The 21,824-nt window shown below is 44.7% G+C and overlaps 1 protein-coding gene across 2 annotated transcripts; it reads right to left on the bottom strand.

The window, feature by feature from the left end:
• Window positions 1–44: 44 nt before the first annotated feature.
• ATP6V1C2 (ATPase H+ transporting V1 subunit C2) lies at window positions 45–20,900 on the bottom strand. Of its 2 annotated transcripts, none has more exons than XM_074820063.1 (13): window positions 20,797–20,900; window positions 19,733–19,891; window positions 18,095–18,162; window positions 12,846–12,931; window positions 7,986–8,080; window positions 7,201–7,292; window positions 4,859–4,957; window positions 3,705–3,773; window positions 2,697–2,789; window positions 2,178–2,271; window positions 1,771–1,868; window positions 1,255–1,384; window positions 45–432 (listed from the first exon to the last, which is right to left on the bottom strand). In XM_074820063.1, the coding sequence occupies exons 2-13, from the start codon at window positions 19,859–19,861 to the stop codon at window positions 337–339; spliced, it is 1,149 nt and encodes a 382-aa protein (XP_074676164.1). In that variant the 5' UTR covers window positions 19,862–19,891; window positions 20,797–20,900; the 3' UTR covers window positions 45–336. The 2 variants fall into 2 exon arrangements, with proteins under 2 accessions (XP_074676164.1, XP_074676165.1); XM_074820064.1 differs by lacking the exon at window positions 20,797–20,900 and adding an exon at window positions 20,046–20,064.
• Window positions 20,901–21,824: the final 924 nt, after the last annotated feature.

The raw sequence follows: 21,824 nt of genomic DNA, 5'->3' as shown, positions 1-21,824 counted from the left end.
AGAAAAACAGGACTGTATACACCTAGTAGATCCATTAGCCACCACACCTTTAAAGTTGCTTTATTTCAAGTCCAATAGGTATTCCATCTTTGTAACTTAACAAAAAAAAAAAATAAATACTACTATAGTACCTCCTGCCTCTGAAATATGTTTTTGTAAAACTATGAACAAGGAATACTTATATTGAAATCACTGTAAAAATTACTGGAAGTGGTAGGAAGTTCTTTAGCAATTATCCTGCTACAGCATCTGTGTTTTAATTTCAGCAGCTAAAGATTGTCTTACTGTAACATTAGGGTCTTGAAAGTTAATAGATGAAGCTTGAGCAATTTTTCTTTAACTGCAGTCAAGAAGACTGAGATCAATCTTGAAATAGACATAAGGATAGTATTCTTGATTACTCAGTTGTAAACCAGGGATGTCCATGCCAGGCTGCAAAAGGAAACAATATGACTTCAGTACCAGTAACCAAACTGTTGCACAGTTCCAAGCTACAGTGGATTGTTTTTGCACTCCTCTTCCACAGGTGGAATGAAGTTTTGTATGTGCTGTGTGTAAGATGGGGAATTCACCACTGAGAATCTGGTGGTTGCTTGGTGTTTTCAGGCTGCCTAAGGCAGTTACCAGTGAGAATTCATGCGTGGTTGCAACTTTATGAACACCTAATATTTTTGCATGCTTTCGCTCTAGAGCAAATCCTTTCTTTCTCCTGCCTTCATGCACTGGGAATCATTCTTGTTCGTTTTAAGGCTGTTTTAACGCCTACTGGTTTATCCTAAATTGTTTGTGCACTCAAGATACAGGAGGGAGAAAGCAAGTCCTGCTGCTTGCTGAAGGCCTAGGTTTGAGGTATTTAGTCAATGACAGCCTTTTACAGGGGACAGAGGTGTCAGTCCTAGCATTTAGTTCTGAGTTCATTTTTCCTGCTTGTGTTGATCTGAATGCTTAGATAAAACTTGAAGCTTTTTACCTAGAGGAAGTTCCATAATTGAGCAGACCTGTTTCAGTCTAGTAGCTGTAAACATCTGGTGCTTCAACAGAAAATTTAAGCAATCTCTATGCATCTGCACCATAATCTGAGCCTATCTGTCACCTTAATCCCATCTGTAGCCTCCAGGGATTACAGCTGCACCCAGGGCTCATAGCACTGCAAGGTGGGAGGTGACAGGTGCTCTAGCCCCTGGATGGTGACAGTGTTCATTTGGCTAAACTGAGAACAGCTACAGCATGTGCACTTGCACTCCAAACACATACATCCATTATACTTGCTGCTGCAACTTCATCCAGGTGTTTGAAGACCACGTTTAGGACATCCCTGAGGCGTTTCACAGACTTCCTATTTGGCTGCAGCAGCATTGCTTGGAAATTCACTGGGAGGCCATACCTGGAAACACATCAACACACACGGGAAGGGGCACACCTTTTCACTCCTGCCCTTCTCCCTCCTCAGTGTCCTGGCACACTAGATGGTGGTGCACGGCAAAAACAATCTCAGTGGTGGTGTGCTGCCCCCTTGTCTGAAAGCATTTTCTTTTCGAAGCCAAAAGTCAACTAAACAGTGTCTTTCTGTTTTCCACTTCCCTGTAACAGCCCCCAAAGAACTGTTTTTCACCAACTTGGCCACAAAAAATGTGGCAATCTGTATTGTCTCCTGGGAGCTCCTGGAACCAGGTATGTAAGGGATGTTCCATCCCACAAAGGAGCTGCCCCAGGAAGAGACCTTTGACTTCTACAGGAATCATTGCCAGCACTGCATGTTTACCCACTTACCTCAGGACAGATTCAACAAAAACTCTCAAGGCTTTCACGTGAATCCAAGCCACAAATGCTTCACTGAAATTCACTTTCAGCCAGCGCAATAACGGGCCCTATGAAAACAGATACAACAGCATTGTGATCCCCTTGCTGTGTGAAGCAGCTCCATAGCTAACACCATTGAAGCCATTGGGGGCTGCTGAGATAATTCTCAGGCAGGCTGCTAGTGGCTCCCTGTTTATCAGAAACTCAAGTGACCCTGAGCAAATTATGTTATCTATCCCATGCCTCAGTTTTTTGGGCTAAATGGAGCTCACAGGAGTCTGTTGGAACCATAAAGACACTTCTGAGTGAGAAGTATTTAGGCACACCGGTAGCAAAGACTGTCATTATGTGGGCCATTGACTTGATGTGTTACTTACGTATTGTTGTTTCTTATCAGAAGCTAATTTCATCAACTCTTCCTTCTCACATTTCAGTTCCTTCTCATCAAAATAAAATTCTCGAACCATGAACCTACAATTGAATGACATTTGCTCTCACAAGCCATAGTCCAAGCAACATGCACGCTCATTTCTTTTGCCTTTGGTGAAGCAGGTATGGGATGTTTCAAAGTTGCTAGCCATTTAACCAGTTAAAGTATGCGGAGGGTGAGAGTTGAAGTCACCCTCAGAAAGCAAGCTTCCTGCTGTCAGTACCATGAGAGCAGGAAGGGCAATTCCAGGATCTATAGTTTGGTGCTTGAAGTGCAGCATCACTGTATCTGATGCCACAGCTCCTTCCCACCTTGCCTTCCCAGTGGCTTTAGGGCCAGCAGCAGCCCAGACAGTGAAGTCCTAAAACCAGTGATGGATTCAGCTGTACTGCACATGAAACAAGCCTCACCTTATCCTCATTACCTGCTTGCTAGCCTGCCCTGCCTAGCAATCAGTGCCTCTTACCTGTTTTCCCTGGCTTTAGCCTTGAAGTCATCCATCACTTTTCTAAATAGGGTCACAGTGAAGAGTCCTCCCTCTGCATCCTCAGCAATCATTCTGTGGGAGGGAAATCCACTGCTGTGATTCGACGTGGCAAATCCCTCATGCCTTCTTTACCCTCCTCTTTTACAGTTCTTTCTTCATTTGTGATACTGAACAACACCCTGCTTTTCAAGAACTGCTGTGATTGAAATATGGAACAAAGACTTTTCTAGCACTGGCCATGCTATCTCCAATGTAAAACTCCCATGAGTTAAGTTCCTGAACCCATCGTAGTACACACATTCTGCCTGCCTGATTTTTCTGTCTCCTGGTGATGTTCCCCCACTTTCCATGCACTTGTGTTTTTGAGACAGGCAGTAGCAAACAGCTTTCTCCTTTCTCTGTGCTTCTCCTTGCATTTCAGATAGTAGCACTGACACCTCTTGCGCCCTGGGTGGGATCTCATGGTCTGTGTGAGCTGAGCGGTGGAGTATTTAATTCCTAGAAAGGATTTTTTACTCCAAGTGAAAGGGTAAGTTACTATGGCATTTGCTAATGCAAATGACAATACACTGAATTATCCTATTGTACAGCAGGAATCAATTAAAGATGCAAAGATAGTTTCCATAAAGTTGTATGTGATTTCATGTGTCTGAATTATGTCTGCATTACTGTAACAAATTGTTTGTCTGTTTTATACAAAAAGCAAAGGCCCTGAATGAAAGTAGAAAGAGCTACATTACTAGAAAGAGGAACAACAAGCTAATTGTAAAAAAAAAAAGTGATGATTTTTTTTTTCTTTCATCTACGCTTTCTTTCAACAGAGTAATTTCTGATTTCAATTGAGAATGAGATTGGGCAAATCTATATGTTAACACAGAGCCCATGCATTAGACAAGCGATTCCTTTCAGGATCCAGCAGCTTAAGGGGCTGAAATATGTCAGGGATCTCTGAAACAAACAGGGACCTTAATTTGGAATTTCACTTACTTGGTGGAGCGAGGCACTACCATATCGGAGAGGGATTCATAGGTCTTCTGCCACTGCACATAGCTTGACCTTTGAGCAACACAAAACAAAGGGCAGTAAATAAATACTATATACTAGACAGCAAATGTGTTGATAAATATAGTTAATTAAACTAATGGCTTAGGGTAGAAGGGTTGGAGATTGTTGTGCTGGGTTGTGTGATTAAGATACCTTAAGCCTCTCCTATCCTTTCCTCTCCTAGTCACCAGCTAGGGAGATGTTTCCCTCAATGCTGCACCCTCAATCCTCACTTTGGGTCTTGGCACGAGGAAGGGCCCAGAACAGGAAGCTGATGGTGGGAAGAACGTGGCTTTTGGCACGTACTCCCAGACTGCCACACAGCATCCCATGCTCCAGGACCCCTGCACAAGCTGCCCCTGATCCATGGGTAGGTGTGGTACATCTGCTGTGTGTGATCCCAGAGCTGATCTGGTGCTATGCTGCAAATGTGGCAAGCGCCAGCACTGGGAGAAGGGTGTCAAGGGGATGGTAAGAGTTTGGAAAGCGAGAAGTCTGTTTATGGGGGGAATCTGAAAGAATATGCAGATAATAAACTCAACAAACTTAGATAGCTTTTTGTAACATGGTTTTCACAGACAGAAAAGTGATGGTACTGTGTGTGTGTTGGAACAGGGTTATACAGAGAAGAAAAGTTTTGTGTAGGCTTCTGAGAAGGACATCATGTAACTTCACAACTGATGGTGATGGCACTCATCCTGTGTGCAGGCACTTATGAATACACAGCCAGCAGAGTCCTTGTGAGTTTGACAGGTCTAATTCCTTTATAAACTCGCTAAGCTCCAGTAAGAATCTGGTTTTCTTTTTTTCACCTGTACTGTTCCTACCAGAAGGCTGTTTGAGAACCCACTCTGTAATCATTAAAAACCTACATCCCAATCCTGTCCTGCTCCAAGTTTGAAGCAGCCTTTGTCTCTTTGTTTTGTGACGGCACCACCCTTGGCAGAAACTGTTCTTTCCTCTTTGCTAACAGCTCCACTCGTGCCCCAGCCACAGCGCTGATGAGCTGCCCCAACCTGACCCAGTATGGCCTGGATCCGGTACTTAGGCCTGAAACTCAATGCCACATTGAGTGTGTGCACGCACTACTGCCTTACTTTGGCACCACGACGAGCAGCGTGATAAGATACTCGGAATTCAGAACAAAGTCTTCTTTATGCACAATGTCTGCTAGGGTCCGAGTCAGCAGATTTCCCCTAGGGTGAAGAAGACAAAGAATGAAAAAATAACACTAGCAGGAACCCAGCAGCAGCACACTGGAGGTATTGTGCTGTGGGTATAGTTGCTAACAGTGTATGCTAGGGTAGAAGGCAGCCAGGAAGGAGGTGGTTGAAGGACACATCTACACTTCTAAAATGGACATTTAGTTATTTTTACTGCAACTAAAAAGAATACAAAAGCATCAGATACTAATGGCAGAATATTGGTGACTAGCACTAGGCTAGTTTATGCCCTTTATGTTAAAGTACACCATTCTGCTGCTATTGTTTCTACAGTAAGGGTGTAGATGTTGGGAAGTGCACATCTGAAGTTACCACCCCGTTCCCGTTATTGCTACATCTTGCGGGAGGCACCTGCTTTCTCAGGCTGCCCGTTGAGCTGCCTGCCTGACCATGCTTCAGTCAGAGTAAGCAATGTTAGTATGGACCTAAGCCATCAAAGCAACCCTGGCATACTGGACTGCCGTGGACAAGCACACAGCGATACCTCCAGCTGAAGGACAGTGGGAGCAGCAGTCTCGTGCACAGGTGGGACCTGCAGAAGGGGGTCTCTTCACAGTCTAAGCCCACTTGATCACATTAAGTCCCACTAGTGCTGCACACCTAGGAAGTGTGGATGGCTGGGGCTGGACAGGCATGGCTGGTAGGCACTAGGTGTGTATGGGAAGAGAGCAGCTGCCCTCCCTGTCACTGGCCAGGACTAAAGAAGGACCTAATCCAGCAGTTTTTGGTTTGAGGTTTGCTGTGCCAGTCTAAACTTTAATTAACTGCCCAGTAATGTCTTATTAGATGTTTGTTCAACTCAAGCTAGCCAGAGATGCCAGCATTTAAAGGTGGATGGGATGCTGAGAGGAAGATAGGCCTGGACCACGAGGTCTCTGTTCTTCTCCCTCATCACCTTGCTAGAGGCCTGGCACTGATCATGTTCCCTAGAAAGAGCTTCTGCCTCTCTCTACATGCTTAAAGCTGATGTGGAACCGGAGAGATGCTGCAGGAGTGGGCTGGGAATACAAACAGTGCCAAGAAAAGGGAAATGGGAGCTAATGTCCCTTTGTCCCTCCCGCCCATGATTATCCACGTGCACGAAGCCTGAGACAAATGTGTCTACCAAGCTGGAAGCACAGGCCAGTGGTGCAGGCTGGCAGTAGTGAGGCATGGACACAGGAACACAGGAGAGAGAGAGGGAGATGTAACTGTAATATGGCTCTGCTGACTCTCATGCACCCTGCAATTCTCATGTTGAGCAGGTGTCTGTAGCGGACAGCAGTTTTTTTGACAAACTCATTCTGAACCACCACCTAGAAGTATTTTTTTCTCTGGTTTCTGGTTGCATTCAGTGGAGTTGGTGCCAGGCATACTCATTTTAGCTCCACATTCAGAACAAAATTCCAACCACCCTGGAGTTTGGTTTGAGCCTCTGTGAGTATCTTCCTTGAGTAAAGGCTGGTTTCTAGGCAGGCTGCCAGCCTGGCTGGTTGTAGCACCAGGAAAGCAAGGACCTGTGTCCTGCACCCAGAGCAAGGGGTATGAATCATAAAGAGTGGCACGTGCTGGGCAAGGGCTTGCACAGCATCATCTAAGTTGCTTTACATATACTACTTACTGGAATTTACTATTCTCCCCAGTGATACCCTGGAAAAAAATTCAGGTAACAGCACTGACATAGGTAAAGACCATAAGCAGCTGAAGACAGGAGAGAGAACATTTGGGAAGCCATGACAGGGCATTACCTGGACCAACAGAATGAAACAAAGAAAAGAAAAATGTAAGTGGGATGCTGGTGAGGTGTGGGAACAAGCAAGACAGAGCTGTTTCCTATGGGAGCTCTGTGAATGCTGTTCAGAACACAGAAAACAGCTCTGTCTAGCAAAGGAATCCACCAGTTGATCCAGCTCATCTAATTTCTGACTCCCTGAAATCTCATCAGAACAATACAGTGCCTTTGGTTTTGACTCTTTCCAAGACTGACTGCTCACACTGCCAATAAAATTCTGTTAGGAACTGCAGTCTCCCCAAGCTGATTTTGAGACATGCTGATCACACCAGCTCCCTCCCCAGCTTTCGCTGGGTCTGCGGATGCTCATCATGCCCCAAAGCCAGAAAAATTTGTTCCCACCAGAACACACATGGTCCACTGCACCGCAATGGGTGTGAGAGTGCACTGCCCTCAGTTCAGCCATGCAGCGTTCCAGATGCGAACAGGCACATCCTATACTTACACAGTTTTTTTCTCCAGGCTTTGCAAATTTCCTTTAATGTTGTTGTATGCAGCTGATCGGGTCTTTAGGTCTGTTTCTATTTGAGTCACTTGCTAAAACAAAGTAAAAAACAGTGAGTCAATTCAGTGCTTGAGGCATTGTCCTCCCCCCTCCCACTACCTCTGCACCTTAATGCAAGGACACAGCTGTCAGCCCCTCATAAAACCACTTGACTGTGGCCAAGAGGGAGTCGGAATCAGAGCTCCCCTGTGGCAAAGGCTGCTGCAGAAAGTATGATTCAGTTAGCTGTTGCTCTGTGTGTTACAGCTGTACCTAAGGAGCAAGTTCATGGTTTCATTTGTTATCTGTATTGAACAATGTATCACGCCTTTCTGAATGGACTGACAGTGTAAATAATTCATCCAGCCTGCAATGTCTTTGATTTAATGTCAGGCCAACAATTTCACAAAAGGACTCCAAAATGGAGAATAATACGGCAGTATATAAAAACAATAACAAATTACAGTTAGGGGGGATTAAAGTGCAGAAAGCATGACAATGTACTCTAGTAAATCAGATAAAGTGCCATATACTTACAGACTTGCTAAGTTTAAATATACATACCATTATTATTACAATAGAAATTAAAATAATATCAATGCTTCAGTACAAAGTGTGGGCTTCTGAGCCTGTTCCTGCCCAAAGGAAAGGCAAAGCTCTCACTGATGTGATGAGAGGAGGGACCAAAAACTACCAAAAGACATGATTCCCCATGCTGACATCTTAAAATTTGGAGTACAATTTACCTTTGTTAAGGCTTCTGATATATTCTTCAGCGGCTGCTTTATGGGATATTTGGCCATGTCCCACTCAAACCGTGTCAGGTAGCTAATTAGGTCAACTGAAAATGCAAAGAGGTGCATGAAAGCAGATAGCTTACCAGATGGCAGGTCAAAGTTTGGGTAGTAGTCCCCAGCTACAGCCTAGGCATAACTTTGATTAACATTAATGTTGATGGGAGTAAACCAGAAACCCACCTCTGAATCCTCACAGAAATTTGATCTAGATCAAATCCACACAGATCATATGCCCAATCTAATCATCTTTCTAAACATCCCCAGAGTTAGAAGTTGAACCAGTAATATTTTCTGCATTACAGTTAACAGTACAGAACAAGCATTACTGTAAAATTAGCTGTGTCAGCAGGACACAGCAACGTGCAGCCACTCTTCTTCACAGTAGAAACAACTTCATGTAAACTCAATCTTGACTATTGAAATATGCCTGAATTTAATCCCAGCAAGAGCTATCAGAAAAATACTTGGTGCCCAGCACCAGCAGTAATATTCAGGGTTGTTGAGAGTTTGACCAAAGGTATTAAAATAATAGCTGATGTTACTTCTCTGTGATTCAGTCAAGCACTCACTAGAGAACAAATTCAGGTGCAACAAGGAAATCCTCGTTGACTTTGCACACAGAGCTCCCCATCTCGCACAAAGCTATATGGTATTTCTCTAAATGGATAAAACTAGCCACAGCATTCAACAACAGAAATTCACAGCAAGGCCTGGTGCATGCAGCCCCTCAAAACCAGGCACCCTCAGACCACAGGGAGCCGTGGTTTCTTCCCATAATCGAGGGAAGAAGACGCATATGACACCCAGCTCCTAGAACAGGATCATGCTGTTCCACTCTGAAGAGTAAAGCTCCTTAACATTAGAAAACTTTAAAGCTCGGTACATAATGGTACAAAATAAGGAATTCTCTAGGGGCTCATGAAATCAGACAGCTCTTTGCCTGAGTCCTGAGAGGCCTTAGGATACCAAAGACACCTCTACATAGTGTTCTTGGGCAACTTTATGGGATGGGATAAAGTCACAAATCCTGCCACAACAAACAGAGGGGCTGCGACTGTCCCCTGCAGTTAGGGAGGCTAGAAGAAGGCAGCAAGAGGCACTGTCACCTGCAGGGCAGACTTTCTTCCAGACCAGGAGGATAAACATGGAGAATATCTGGGAAGATGCTCTGGGGAGATGGGGAGCAAAACAAGCTCAAGGTGCCAAGTAAAAGGAGGGGCACGCTGGGTGCTCTTTGCTGCCTTGTCCAGAGTTAATTCAGTCCCATAGTGAGGTTTGAGCACAATTTCTTGTGGGCTGGACTTCCAGGGTGTGGGGAAAAATTTATGAACCGAGATGCATAAGAAGGAATGTGAAAAGTTGTGTAATTGCCATACTACCAGGCTGAGGGTACTACCCTGTCTTGTGTGATACCGAATACCCTTGGCAGGAGAGCACTATCCTTTCCGTGGGCTTCTCTCACCCCACAACAGCGTCAGTTTACCCTATTAGATTTCCAAAGCATGGAAAGTCCTATGTTAGGAGGAAACAGACTTCTTATCAAGGGATAAACTGCCTGGGAGGCAGAGAGCACTGGCATAATGGTGTTCTCCCCCACCTTCTAAAACCACAGCTATGTAAACCTCTCCCACATCCAACGGACAGGAGTCATGAGGAAAAGATCCAACCTTTCCTACTAAGGTCTGATCGGGAATCAGCAAATTCTCCTGCGCAGGGAGGGTGTGGAAAGGAGGCAAAACTGCAGAAGGCAGGGAGAGCTATCACGCAGCTCCTGCGTGCGCAGTTCTCCGGCAGTGCTTGCTCATGGTCTCTGGGGGGACAGCAGGGAGGTCAAAACTACTTGAGTAACAAAGTTCACGGAGAATTTTCAGCACAGGGTATGCAACACAAGGATTTCATCCTGCTGCCTCTCTTGCAAGCTTTCTTGCTCAGGCCTTGCTAAATTCAGTGCGAATGAAACCTGAAAAGAGCATGATATTACTGGGCTGTGCAGAGGAACAGTGTATTCACGGGCTCTTTAAAGACAGACACCGACCTATTTGTAGCTGAGGAGATATGAAAGTTCCCTGAAGACCTACACGTGCCCTTTCTATCCTCATATGCATTGAATCACAGCAGAATTCAAATGTTAGAGTTAAGTACAGCATGAGTTCTCAGCCAATTTTACAAGTTCCCTCCTGAGCAGTGCTCTGGCACTGGTGCAGTTTAGTTAAGCAGCCTGATCTTGGGGATGGCACAAACTACTGTGAACACACTAGCAGAACTGAGCTTAAAATGCCAAGCAGTCCAAGCACCCTGATGCTCCTAGAATGACACCCCTCATTTATGCAACTGTCAGGTCACTTCTAAAAGACTTCACATAGCTGCCCACCCAGGAAAGATGCTTCCTACCTACCCCAACGTGCTTACAGCTGCCCAGGAACCCCACAGACTGAATCTCTCATAACTCTAATTTACTCACCCAGTTCTAAGAGGCAATGTTAAATACTCTCCCTTCAAAACACTTAATTTTCAAAATTGTTATGCTTCCCATTTTGCTTTGTTTTGAGATCATGGAGTTATTCCACCACTTAACAAATTTTAAAATTCACTTGGGTTTAACATTACTATAAATGGAAAAGAATTTGGTCCGAATCTTTGAAGTAAAACTTTACTTAAATTTCACATTTTTTATTCTGTCATAAGCAAGAAACCATTTCCTGCTGTTGTGATATACTAAACTTCCCTTTATTACACAAGCACACGTTTCCCTCTATAAAAGAGACATCTCCATGTGGCTGCTTCCAACTGTTGCCCATGGGAAAGTAGTGTGTGTGTTCACTTAACTAAAAGTGCTGTATTTTCTAGTACTTCATGTTTTTCTTCACTCAAATCTAACCAAACAATTGTTAAACACAGCCACCACCTTCATCAGTTTGTGGACCAAACTGTTGTCAGGATTATATGCAACCGAGCTAAAATCAGAAATCTTGGTATAGTGTAATGTAAAAAAAAAAATTGAGTTGGGATGCTCTAATAGTCTGAAATGGGACCAAGAAGTAATGGCTTATAATTTTGTTTCTGATTTCACGACCTTGAGGAATTCTTCAACTTTAGGGTCCTTTTGCTAACAAGAAAGGGGAGGAGGAAGAATTCGTACAGCGAAGCTGCTGTTGCTTATGAAGAATGGCACTGGAATATATTAGGGGAATCCTCATATACTAAAGCTGACTCAATTTTTTAAGATGCAGTGAATAATCTTGGAAAGGTTAATGTCTTGGTTCAATATGATTTGTTTGGATGACTAAATCCAGACAGAGGTCAGAAAGTAGTAACACATACAAGTAATTTCCACATCCTTCTATTCCAACACAGACAGAGCTGATCGGAAAGGAAAATGGTGTAAAAAGAGGAAACGAAGGAAATAAGTGAAACCTGTTGTTTCTCAAGTCATAGGGATATCGTGATCAAGCTACGAGGTTGTTACTTGAGAAATCCATCGTAACCTGATCACTGTATCTCTACAACCAGAACAAGACTTGTCTCTAGCACTAATACACACAAATGCATGCTTGTAACAACACTGCAATCATCAATCCTCAACATACTTTTGAGACATTTCATTTTATCCTTTAGCCCTGAAACACAATAAGTGGGATTATTGTACTTGTCAAACAGTTGCACTTATCAAATGTCAGTCCTATGACATGCAAGGAGGACATTTCTATCCCCATCCTTTACTCATACAGATCTGAAGTACAACATTGCAGACAGTCAAAGGGTGATGGAGTGTGCGCTCTCAGTCTATTTAAAAGCATCATTCTACAAGCCTGTAATTAGCATGTGTAACACATCTATTTTTTTGTACTTTTCCAGGACAGCTGGGGAGGAATTTGCTATGAAACACACTCAGAGTCTAATGAAACATGTGGAGATCTAGGAGTCATCAGTTTCTAAATGTTTTGTCCTTCGACGTAGCGCTGAGGGATATAGTGTAGTTGGGAACTGTTAATGTTGGGTTGATGGTTGGACCGGATGGTCTTCAAGGTCTTTTCCAACCTAGACACTTCTGTGATTCTGTGATTCCCTCTAGGGCCCTGAGTAACATACTAGGTAATGAAGGGGGAAAAATAGTTCATGGAGGTTACAAAAACACTAGAGATGATGTGGGGGAGCATACAGTAAGGTAGTGGGCTCCCACAGCCCTTTGGCATGTCAGAAGTGTCCCTGCTGTCACTGCCCGCTCTTCTTCTCTGCCACACAACCGCTGCCAGCCAGGGCAGGACCCCACTGGAGGGAATTTTCTCCCAACAGGATTAGCATGTGCATGTCCTGCTGGCCCCCGGCACGACCTTGTGAGTGCAGCCCCGGCTCCATGTTTTGGAGCTGCTGCCTCACACATTCACCTGTGATGTCAGAAACCCACAGTTAACAACACGATCTACCCCAGCACCATAGGAGGGAAGGCAAATCTCTGACAGATCACATGCAGCCATACAGAATGAGATTTAGCTGCCCCTAAGAGGGCACAGAAAGGTGCTAGGTCATGTTAGGAGGGAAGAAGGATGTCTCCTGCTTTCCTCTTCACTCCTCAGATCTGGTGTTAGAAACTGGTTCAGTACTAGATGCTGAATACTGTCCTGGAAGCAAAGTTGGCACTGGATAAAGCTTCTGTTAACTCTGAGAAAAATGGAAGCAGGCTAGATGTGCTCTTAAAAAATGTTGCTGATGGTTGTCCTTTCTGATGTGTGAGTGTTTCAACTCCACATGTTCATATTCTGAAGCAAAGGCGGCATCAATGCATTAAAAAAAAATATTCACAGTACCTACCTCCATTGGCCAGAAGATTTTCCTGGACTTTATCTTTTGAGTCCTCCATAACTTCTCCTATGTACTGGGCTATTTTCTTTATTACGCTTAGGTGTAACAAGAGAAGCTTTGTTAGTGAAGAAACAAAATTAATATAAAACAGTTGCCACAACGATCTGATAAACATGGAGATGCCCAAACAAAACACTTCTGAAACAAGGCAGGTTAATTCGCAATTCAAATAATGATAAACAATCATCTCCATGATAATGCCTTATTTCTAAATACACTGATCTCCACAAACACATAGGTAGTACCATCTCCCTAGTGCTCTAGACTTCCAGAAAATCAAGATTCAGTCTTCTGTACACTCATGATACTCACAGCAGAAACCAGAAGGCAAAAAACTCACGTCTAAATCTCCAAAGGTGATGGAGGAACAAGGAGGCTACATACAGACAACACTGCCTGAAAATCTGTTCCATGGGATGCTAAATAAACCCTTAGGGCTTGCTGAGATAAGGTTCTTACAAAGTACTTAGGAGAAAAATGTCAGTGTTCTCTTGTTTGACAGGGAAAATTTCCTTATTTTCTTCTTATTCCTCTTCTTTAGGGAACTCTTCTCTTTAGCATGGTGGACAAGACACTGCTTTCAGGTGTGGGAGAACTAGATTCAAATCTTCCTTCTGCCTAATTCAGGGCAGTGGTTTGAACAGAGCCCCTCCTGGACAACATTGTCTCTTCACAGTTACTTATTCTTTGCTTATTTTAAAAAATGGATTCATCAGGTCCCTCCAGCAGTAGATCCCCCTGGCTCTACTCAAAGTACCTATCTCATACAGGCCAAGAGCCTTAAGAGCCTTTCTGGTTGTTCTAGTATACTTCTGTACTCAGAAATATTCACAGAATTTGACCTTCAGTTCCCTAACCATTCCAGACTGACTACACCTTGCAAAAAAAAGCAACAGCTAAAAAGTAACTGCCTGATAGTGAAATTGGCAGAGACATGAACTGGACCTAATCCTTGGCATGGTGACAGGGAGTAGAGCATAATGGTAGGCTGCTTCTCCCTTTCTTTCCTTACAGAGAGGAGACTACTACAGGTGCAGATGAGCTGGAGACTGAAAGGGCACCTACAGTGTTTGGACAATGAGTCTTCCGACATCCTGTGGCTTTCAAGAGTTTAGGAAAGGGACTTCAGGTCAGGTACAGATACCATAAAAGCATCAAAGAAAAGGATTTTCTTTGATGTGCTGCAAAGCAGTTATATGGGCCATTTAAAAGCAGTAATTCATAGAGGTAAAGATTCCCTCTATCGCCATCCCTGTGAAGAAACAGTCTTAGGAAAGGTTTTCCAGTCTTGTGATAGGGAGAAAGAAATCTGAGATTGCTGATGCTACCAAGAATGCAGGAGTCAGAATTTCTGCTGGCTGGGGTCATTCAGCCTGGACAAGATAAGACCTTATTGCAGCCTTTCAGTATAAAAAGGGGGCTTATAAGAAAGATGGAGAGAGACTTTTTACCAGGGCCCATAGTGACAGGACAAGAGGCAACAGTTTTAAACTGAAAGAGGGTAGATTTAGACTGGACATAAGGAAGAAATTCTTTATTGTGAGGGTGGTGAGGCATTGGAACAGGTTACCCAGAGAAGCTGTGGATGTCCCCTCCCTGGAAGTGTTCAAGGCCAGGTTGGACGGGGCTTTGAGCAACCTGGGCTAGTGGAAGGTGTCCCTGCCCATGGCAGGGGGTTGGAACTAGATGATCTTTAAAGGTATCTTTCCAACCCAAACCATTCTTCTCATGACCCTGGACAGGTGCAGTTCAGAGTGCCTGTAGGAGGAATGTACACCATTTTGCCCTAGTTCACATCCCTCTCTCAGGGCTGCCGCAGATTTTCACCATCTGGCTGCAGCCGCTTAGGGACCCGGTGACAGCCGAGCATTGCTGGAGGACGGTGCGTGTTGCCGACACTCGTGCTGTGGGGAGGGTGCAGGGGTCCACACAGTGGTTCCCTGTCAGCTGTGACCTTGTCAAGTAGTTCTGCAATTTTCAGCTTCACAATGCTTAGGGAGCCCAAAGGAACAAGACAGGACTCCAGCACAGTTGATAAGAACAGTATAGCAGGATGCTAAAGACATTACAAAGAAAGCAGACAACATGTACAAAACAGTAGCTTTTCCAAGAAGCCTGAGCTGCTTTCATTACTGTTGAGTGCAACTGGCAGCTAACCTGATAGCTGGGAGACAGTTAACTCCACGGGTATAGACGGTGGGACAGGTATGTGCTCTTATGCACCCGACAGTCCTAGCTGCCCAGGCAAGGCTTGGCTCCCTTCCAGCCCACACACCCCACGGTCCCTGTGGCAGGATACAGCCAGAATGTATGTATACACACTGGGCCAAAGAAATGTTTTCCAGTCCTGGCTTAGTCTCTGTGCCTTCCATCCTGTGAAATGCAAGTGGGATTCACTCATCCAATACCTTCCCCATGCAAAGACAGAACACGTATCCTGCGCACCACTGATGTCCGAGGCAGGCAAGAGGAATCAGAGCCCCAGGGGAGCCCTATCAACTATAGTAACATCCAACAGTGAGCAGCTTTCACATCTAACCCTTATAACTCTGCCTTTAGATGAGATGAATCCCACCTTGAGCAAGTACCATGCTCAAATGATGCATTATAAAAGGAGAGAAGTAGTAATAAAAGCCTGTAAAGAGAATAACTCCATTTAGCCTATTATTATGGCTTGAAAGACTCTCACATTTTGCTTCTGAAATTGCTGCAATATCATTACTTTCAAAAAAACCCAAAAAAGAGTCTAACACTCTCTAAATGATACTGTGTACTAAAGGGTGCTAACAGCTAGGTCTCCAAAATACCGTGGGGAGCAGAAGCCCTGCCATCTGAGGCCACTGCAGAATGCTCCACCGACCGAGGACCCAGGAGAACCCCTGGGTAAGAGTGACCGAGGGGACTGTCAGCTTGAGGGAGCTCCACGCTACCACACGGTGACACAGAAAAACACTCCACCTCCCTGTGTAAATAAATAATAAAAGTATGTGGAAACAATAGATCCTGCAAACTCTTGCCCCTTCTCTGCTGTCCTGGCAGGAGGCAGCGCTGACAGGTTTGCACTGCCTGGCTTCACTGGCAGTTGTGTTTATCTAGCAACAGTTCAGCAGGTAGCTGTTTCAGAGGAGCAGGAACTAAATGCTCTGGTCACTTGAACAGGCTTGTAACCCTCTGGCTGGCATTTACTTCAACGAAGTGCAAGTGCTTGGCATTTTAACCCTTGAATCACAATTTAGACTCAAAACCCATTTATTTAACACAAAATGCTGTTGTATGTCCTTGTGAGACTTGATCTAATGCATTTGTGTTGATTATATCTGTTATTACTCTACTCCGATGCATTTTTCTTATTTTTCAACACATTTTTCTTATTTTTAAATCTTGTTGATCCTTCTTGGTTACCTAGCTCGATAGACAAATGAGACAAATAGGAAGAGTCCTTACCCTAGCAGGTTACAGTGGAAGGGCCTCACTGACCCCTTTGCTCGGTGCCTATAGCTTGTCATACAGTAAGAGTCATTACTGGCATTAAAGGGACAATTAGTGGAGTAAAGTGGCCTTCAGCCTGAACAAGGAGCTGTACCATGTTGCTGAGTTAAGACAAAGGTAACAGGAGGAGCCAGTGAGCCTAGGGAGCTCATACTGACATTTCACTTAAAACTATCCTCTGTGATCCTACATGAATCCTACACTCAGCTTTTCAGAAGTCCTAATTCTTCACAAAGCTGGGAATTAGTTAAGCCCTTCTGAAAATCAGTTCTGCATGATTTTTGGCAGCCCTCAAACCCAGATGACACAGTTGCTTGCCTATCTATCTGCTGCCCTGACTAGAGATACCTTCCAGTACAACAGACAGCAGGTATTGGCACTGTCTCTCCCCAAATTTGCCCCATTCTCACTTCATGAAGAATCTCTGCAGTATGAACCAGAGGCCTGAACATGTTTACAAAGAATTTGGGCAGTTTTTTTGGCAGGGTCACAATGGAGAAGGTTTTCTTGATGAAATAAATTGCTCTGTCCTGCTAAAAATCCTGACAAGTGTTATATGGTTTAGTTTTAGGTAGTCCTGTGGGGAGCAGGGAGTTGGCCTCAATGATCCTTATGGGTCCCTTCCAACTTGAGGTATTCTATGATTCTAAAAACATCAATGTTGTGTGCAACTCAGAGTGATCAATGTAATCATCCTAACACAGCCCTGATGTAGGACAAGTAAAAAAAAAAAAATCCTACTGAGAAATGTATTCTAGCAGTCTTAGTTTTACCTCAACTGCCTAGCATAGATGTAAACAGTTTATATCAGTGTTCTTGTATGGGTTTGCAACTGCCAGCCAAATCTGTGAAAGTATCAAGCATATTTAGCCAAGGAAATCCTTATCAGTCCTGGCTGGGGGAAAATAAGGCAAAAAGCCCCCAGAGCTAACACATGCCTCTGTGACCAAGGCCACAACTCTAAGTGAGGTATGCTTCCAAAGCAAAGCAGCAGCCCCCAAAAAACCCCAGCAGCTTATACTTTCATTGCCTCTACAACAAAGTCTACTTTGTGCCATGAAGTATCTTACAAGCTGTCGTTTTCTCACCTTGCTGTACTGTATTATTCTTTGCACACCCACGTCAGTTTGGCCCAAAAGGCAAACTGGGCAATGATCAGCAAGGAGATCATGTGAGTAGGTTTGATACAATCTGAGTCAATATTCTGGTTTTCAGGGAGTTTAAAACCCTGAGAGGGAGAGCTCCAGATTTCAATCAGGAGAACTTATTCCTCAGAACTGCTATATCTGGTTGAAAAGGGGCAGAGTGTCAACAGAAATATTGTGGGAAAACAAGATCAGGGAGGGCTTCATATTCTCTAAATGCTTTTTTATTAATTTAAGTTTCTGGATGGGGTGGCAGGATGTTCTTTAAAAAAAAAAAAAAAAGCAGTTTCCTTTCAAGAAACACCTTCCCTAGCACTGCCACTCAGAGGGATTGCTGTGCAGACCAAACTATCATGGACTTAATTCAGCTGAATTTTAAGGAATGATTCTTTCTTCATGAAGACTCCATGACAATCAACACAAGGGCTAAACAAAGCCTATCCACTTTAGTCCAGTTGTAGCCCAGGCTGAACTGAGTCAGACTGAGGTGAACACAAGGACATACCGTCCCATAAAAACAATGTCTGCTTCTCATTTGTAGGTAGTAAATAAGATCTATTTTACCTTTCAGCAAAGCTATCAAGTTTTCCCAAGTCATCTGACAGACCAACAAGAGCATCCAGTGTCCCCACCTGTGCAAAAGATGAGAAGTAGGTGAAAGATGTACAATTCTGTCTAAGGCTTCTGTTGGCAGAGTCTTAGGGACATTGACTTGTGTTTAGCACTTGTGTATTCAACAGTTTGGCAGAACTTTATTTACTTGGTGGAAAATAGTAGCAGTTCCTTTACCAAAGACCTTGGGCATAAAAAGTCTTTTCCAATAAAGGAAAAAAGTATGTGTAGTCTCAAGATTACATGTCAGTGTCTTCCTTCCTGTTTTTATTCTTGTATCATCAAATTTCATAGACTAGTCTTTAACCTGATAAAATAGTGACTAGACATGCACACAATATACATATAAACAAATCGGATGTACTGAGAGAACCAAGGGAAGTAGCACTTATTCAAAAGGGGGTCTCTGTCTGCATTCTTTGCCATTACCAAAGACTAAGCCTCTCACAAAGCCATTTCCTCCAAAACCAACATCTGCTTTTTGTATGACTGTCACAGTCATAATCCCATGTTTATGGTATTGCAATATATTGCCTAACCTTTTCTTGTAAGGTTGTCAGCTCAGCTTTATGAAGGGTCAAGCTGAAGGAGAAGAAACAAATTTTACATAGAACAATTAGCAGAATATTAATGGACTGGTTGCATCTTCAGATACTGCAAATGGTTTATTTCCTTTAACATTAGCAGACTCACACCAACACCGGCTGGGTAAGGCCCATAGATGGTAAAAATCATACCAATCTCAGGTTCACATGCAAAAAGCAACATTCCCAGTCTGAAACATTCATGCAATGATTCAGTAGGTTATTACTCCAGAACAGGCCACACTCCCCTTTTACTTGCATCCTTATGTAACTGGAATAGCTCAAGTTGTAACTGTTAACAATCTTTTTGGATTAAAGCCAGATCCTGGATGCACTAAGTGTAACTTCCTTAAGTGATGGGTGATGGCAACTCCCCAAGGAACCCAGTTCTACATCTGTGGTAGCTCCATTGACTTTAATGCAGTCTATTTGGATTTTTCATAGCCACAAGTGAAATAAAAATAAGGTGCAGATCTTATAAAATAAGGATTAAATAATGCAAAGATATTTAAAAAATCATGGATTAATACTCTTCCCATTTACATGATGATATGAAGCTGGATAATATAGCTGAATATACACACACATCCATATCCCAAGGAGTAATGTACATTAGAGCACTGTTTTCTCTGTCAGCAGTCTTACTGGCATGGTTCTAGATACTTAGCTACTGCCTTTGCATCAGCAATCCAAGATGTACAGTGTTGTATGACTTCCATGAGTGGGAGCAAATAGTACATTGAATGCAACAGATTATTTAACTTATCTCACTCATCTTCGCTCCTTATACATATATCCTTCCAATGTGAAGGTCAGCTTCAAGCACAATGCCTTCTTTTCTCTTTGATCAATTTTCAGTTGGCTGAACACAACTCATCCCCCAGCTGCAACCTTCTGCTACTTTCTGCATATAATCCCAAAAGATAAATCCCACATTTATCCCAAAAGTCTTTAGCACTAGTTAATGCTGCTGTATCACCCATACACAAACCCCTTCTTCATTTACCTTTAAGTCTGGAATATGGAATTTGCTGTTGCTGGACAGGTTGGATTTGCACGTCACCGTGTTCATTCTCTCCCATGCCTGCAGATTTGTTTTATCTCCCGGAGCAGAAATTAGCCAGAACTCCGACATGATCTAATATTTTCCCTTCGCTCCTGGTCACTGTAAAAACACAAAGCAGGTAAGTGGCTCAATGAGCACAGCACAAAATGTGCTCTTCCCTAAGAACACCGAGTTAGAACCGATCACCAGGTTTTTTTCAGAAACACCAGGAGAGTGAGTCAGTCCTGTGTCTCAGACTGAAGTGGAACATGACCTTCTCCCGAATGACACAGAAAGAGTGCGGGCGTTCCTCCTCTCTCAGGGTCGTTCCATCCAGTTTCTGAATGAAAAAACGAAACTTCCTCCTCCCCTTCTCCCTCCCAGCCTGTTCCGTTCGCCTTGCACTGTACATCCAGTCCCCGTTGGGGAGTATGGGGACTTCACCAAACCAGCCAAACGTAATTAAGGATTTCTGTTTAATAAATACCATCTCTCAAATTTTGGGACACTTGCGGGCAAAAGGGAAAGCAAGATGTAAAAAGACCTCTGCGGAACGCATAGGCAGCAAAAGATGCCACTGGCAAGATGGAATATTGCTTTCCCCTGTGGTTTTCTTCCCGGGCTGGATTGGCAGGAGCTGGAGGAGGGCGAGGCGCGGTGCTCGGAGACGGTACCAGAACAACAGCGATACAACCGCCGCGAGGATCCACGCGGGGCAACCGCGCTGGCGCCGGCCGAGCCGGGCAGGGCAGGGGGCGGCAGTAGCAGCCACCCAGAACTCCCCCATTCCTCTCCGCAGCCCCCCCGGAGCCCCTCCGCCTTTGCCCCCAGGCACGTGCGACGGGGAAGATTTGACCCTCGCCCCTCCCGCACCCCGCGGCGCCCGGCGCTGCCCGCCCCGGCCCCTCCTCCGCCCCCAGCGGCGCCGAGCGGGGCGCGGGTCGGCCGCTGCCCCCTACTCGCTACGCGCCGGGATGCTGCCAGCGCGGCGGCCCTGCCCGCTCCCTGCCCGCTGCCTCCCTCACCTGCGCGAGCTGCCTGTCGCTGCCCGCCCGGCGGCGGCGGCGGCTCCCGGCGGGGCGGCGCGGACATGCTCGGTGAGGCGGCCGGGGCGGGCCGGGGCGGGGCGGCCGCTGCAGCCCCGGCGAAGAGGCGCGGGGGGAGCGGGGCCGCGGGTCCCTCCCGGCTTAGGGGGGGGCTGTGCCGCCTGGTGGCACCACCCCGTCCCTAACGCCAGAGCAGCTCTGACTTGCGGCTTTTCATCCTGTTGCCGTCTTGTAAACTAGCAAAAGTAACGCAGAGGACATTTGTTTTTATTAAACAGCCACTGCCTCTAGCAAGTGTGGAAGTTTTGGGCTCTTTAAAGAAACTTTTAGGAAACTCTTGTTTCTGGGACTTCCCTGGGTGCTGGATTTAACAAATACTGACGCGGTGCAGGAGTCTGCAAGGGAGCGATGCCTCCTCCCCTGGCCATGCGGCTTCCTTGGTAGAATATAGCTGGGGCTTTTAGTCCTTACTAAGTCTTGAGTTGGATCAGGCTGCCTTAAGCCTGGCTATAAGATATCGGGAGTGGGGAGTAATGTTGCCCAGAGGCTTCTGAACCAGACAAGCTCTGAAGGAAACAGGGGTCTAAGCACATGTCTTTGAGTGGCATCTCTGCGCGCAGGAATTTAACCCCCCCAGAGTACATGGTGCATCCAGTTCTGCTTTTCCAATTGAGTGGTCTAATCACTGTGCTGTCATACAGCACTTGGGCAATCTCTCCTATTACTGGTGTTTTATTTTCTTCAAAAGGCAGTGCATTTTTGCTCATGTTTCTATGTATCAAATGTAAATGAAGCCCAGCATGAAATTAAACAGAAGGATGCTCTTGGTTTTCCACATGATCTGTCCTAAATTGAGAGGGTTTGAGATGCTGGGGCCAGGCAGGTCTGGTCATGCACAGAAGCAGAGATCTTGACACTTCCAAGAACCTTAAACGAAGACCCCTAATGGGTTTAAATATTTCCAGCACTAGGTAGAAGCAGCTGATGGAAGACGCCCTGAATCATAG

This window comes from Strix aluco, chromosome 3 (assembly GCF_031877795.1).
Source record: "Strix aluco isolate bStrAlu1 chromosome 3, bStrAlu1.hap1, whole genome shotgun sequence".
Taxonomy (NCBI): Eukaryota; Metazoa; Chordata; class Aves; order Strigiformes; family Strigidae; genus Strix; species Strix aluco.
This window is presented reverse-complemented; position numbering and strand designations above follow the sequence as displayed.

Coding starts and splice junctions, on each gene's coding strand:
- ATP6V1C2 (XM_074820063.1), bottom strand. CDS start 19,861: ATGTCGGAGTTCTGGCTAATTTCTGCTCCGGGAGATAAAACAAATCTG. Junction 2,272..2,696: donor GCTAAAGCCAGGGAAAACAG/GTAAGAGGCACT, acceptor ATTCAATTGTAG/GTTCATGGTTCGAGAATTTT. Junction 433..1,254: donor CAGCAGCAAGTATAATGGAT/GTATGTGTTTGG, acceptor TTCCTTTTGCAG/CCTGGCATGGACATCCCTGG.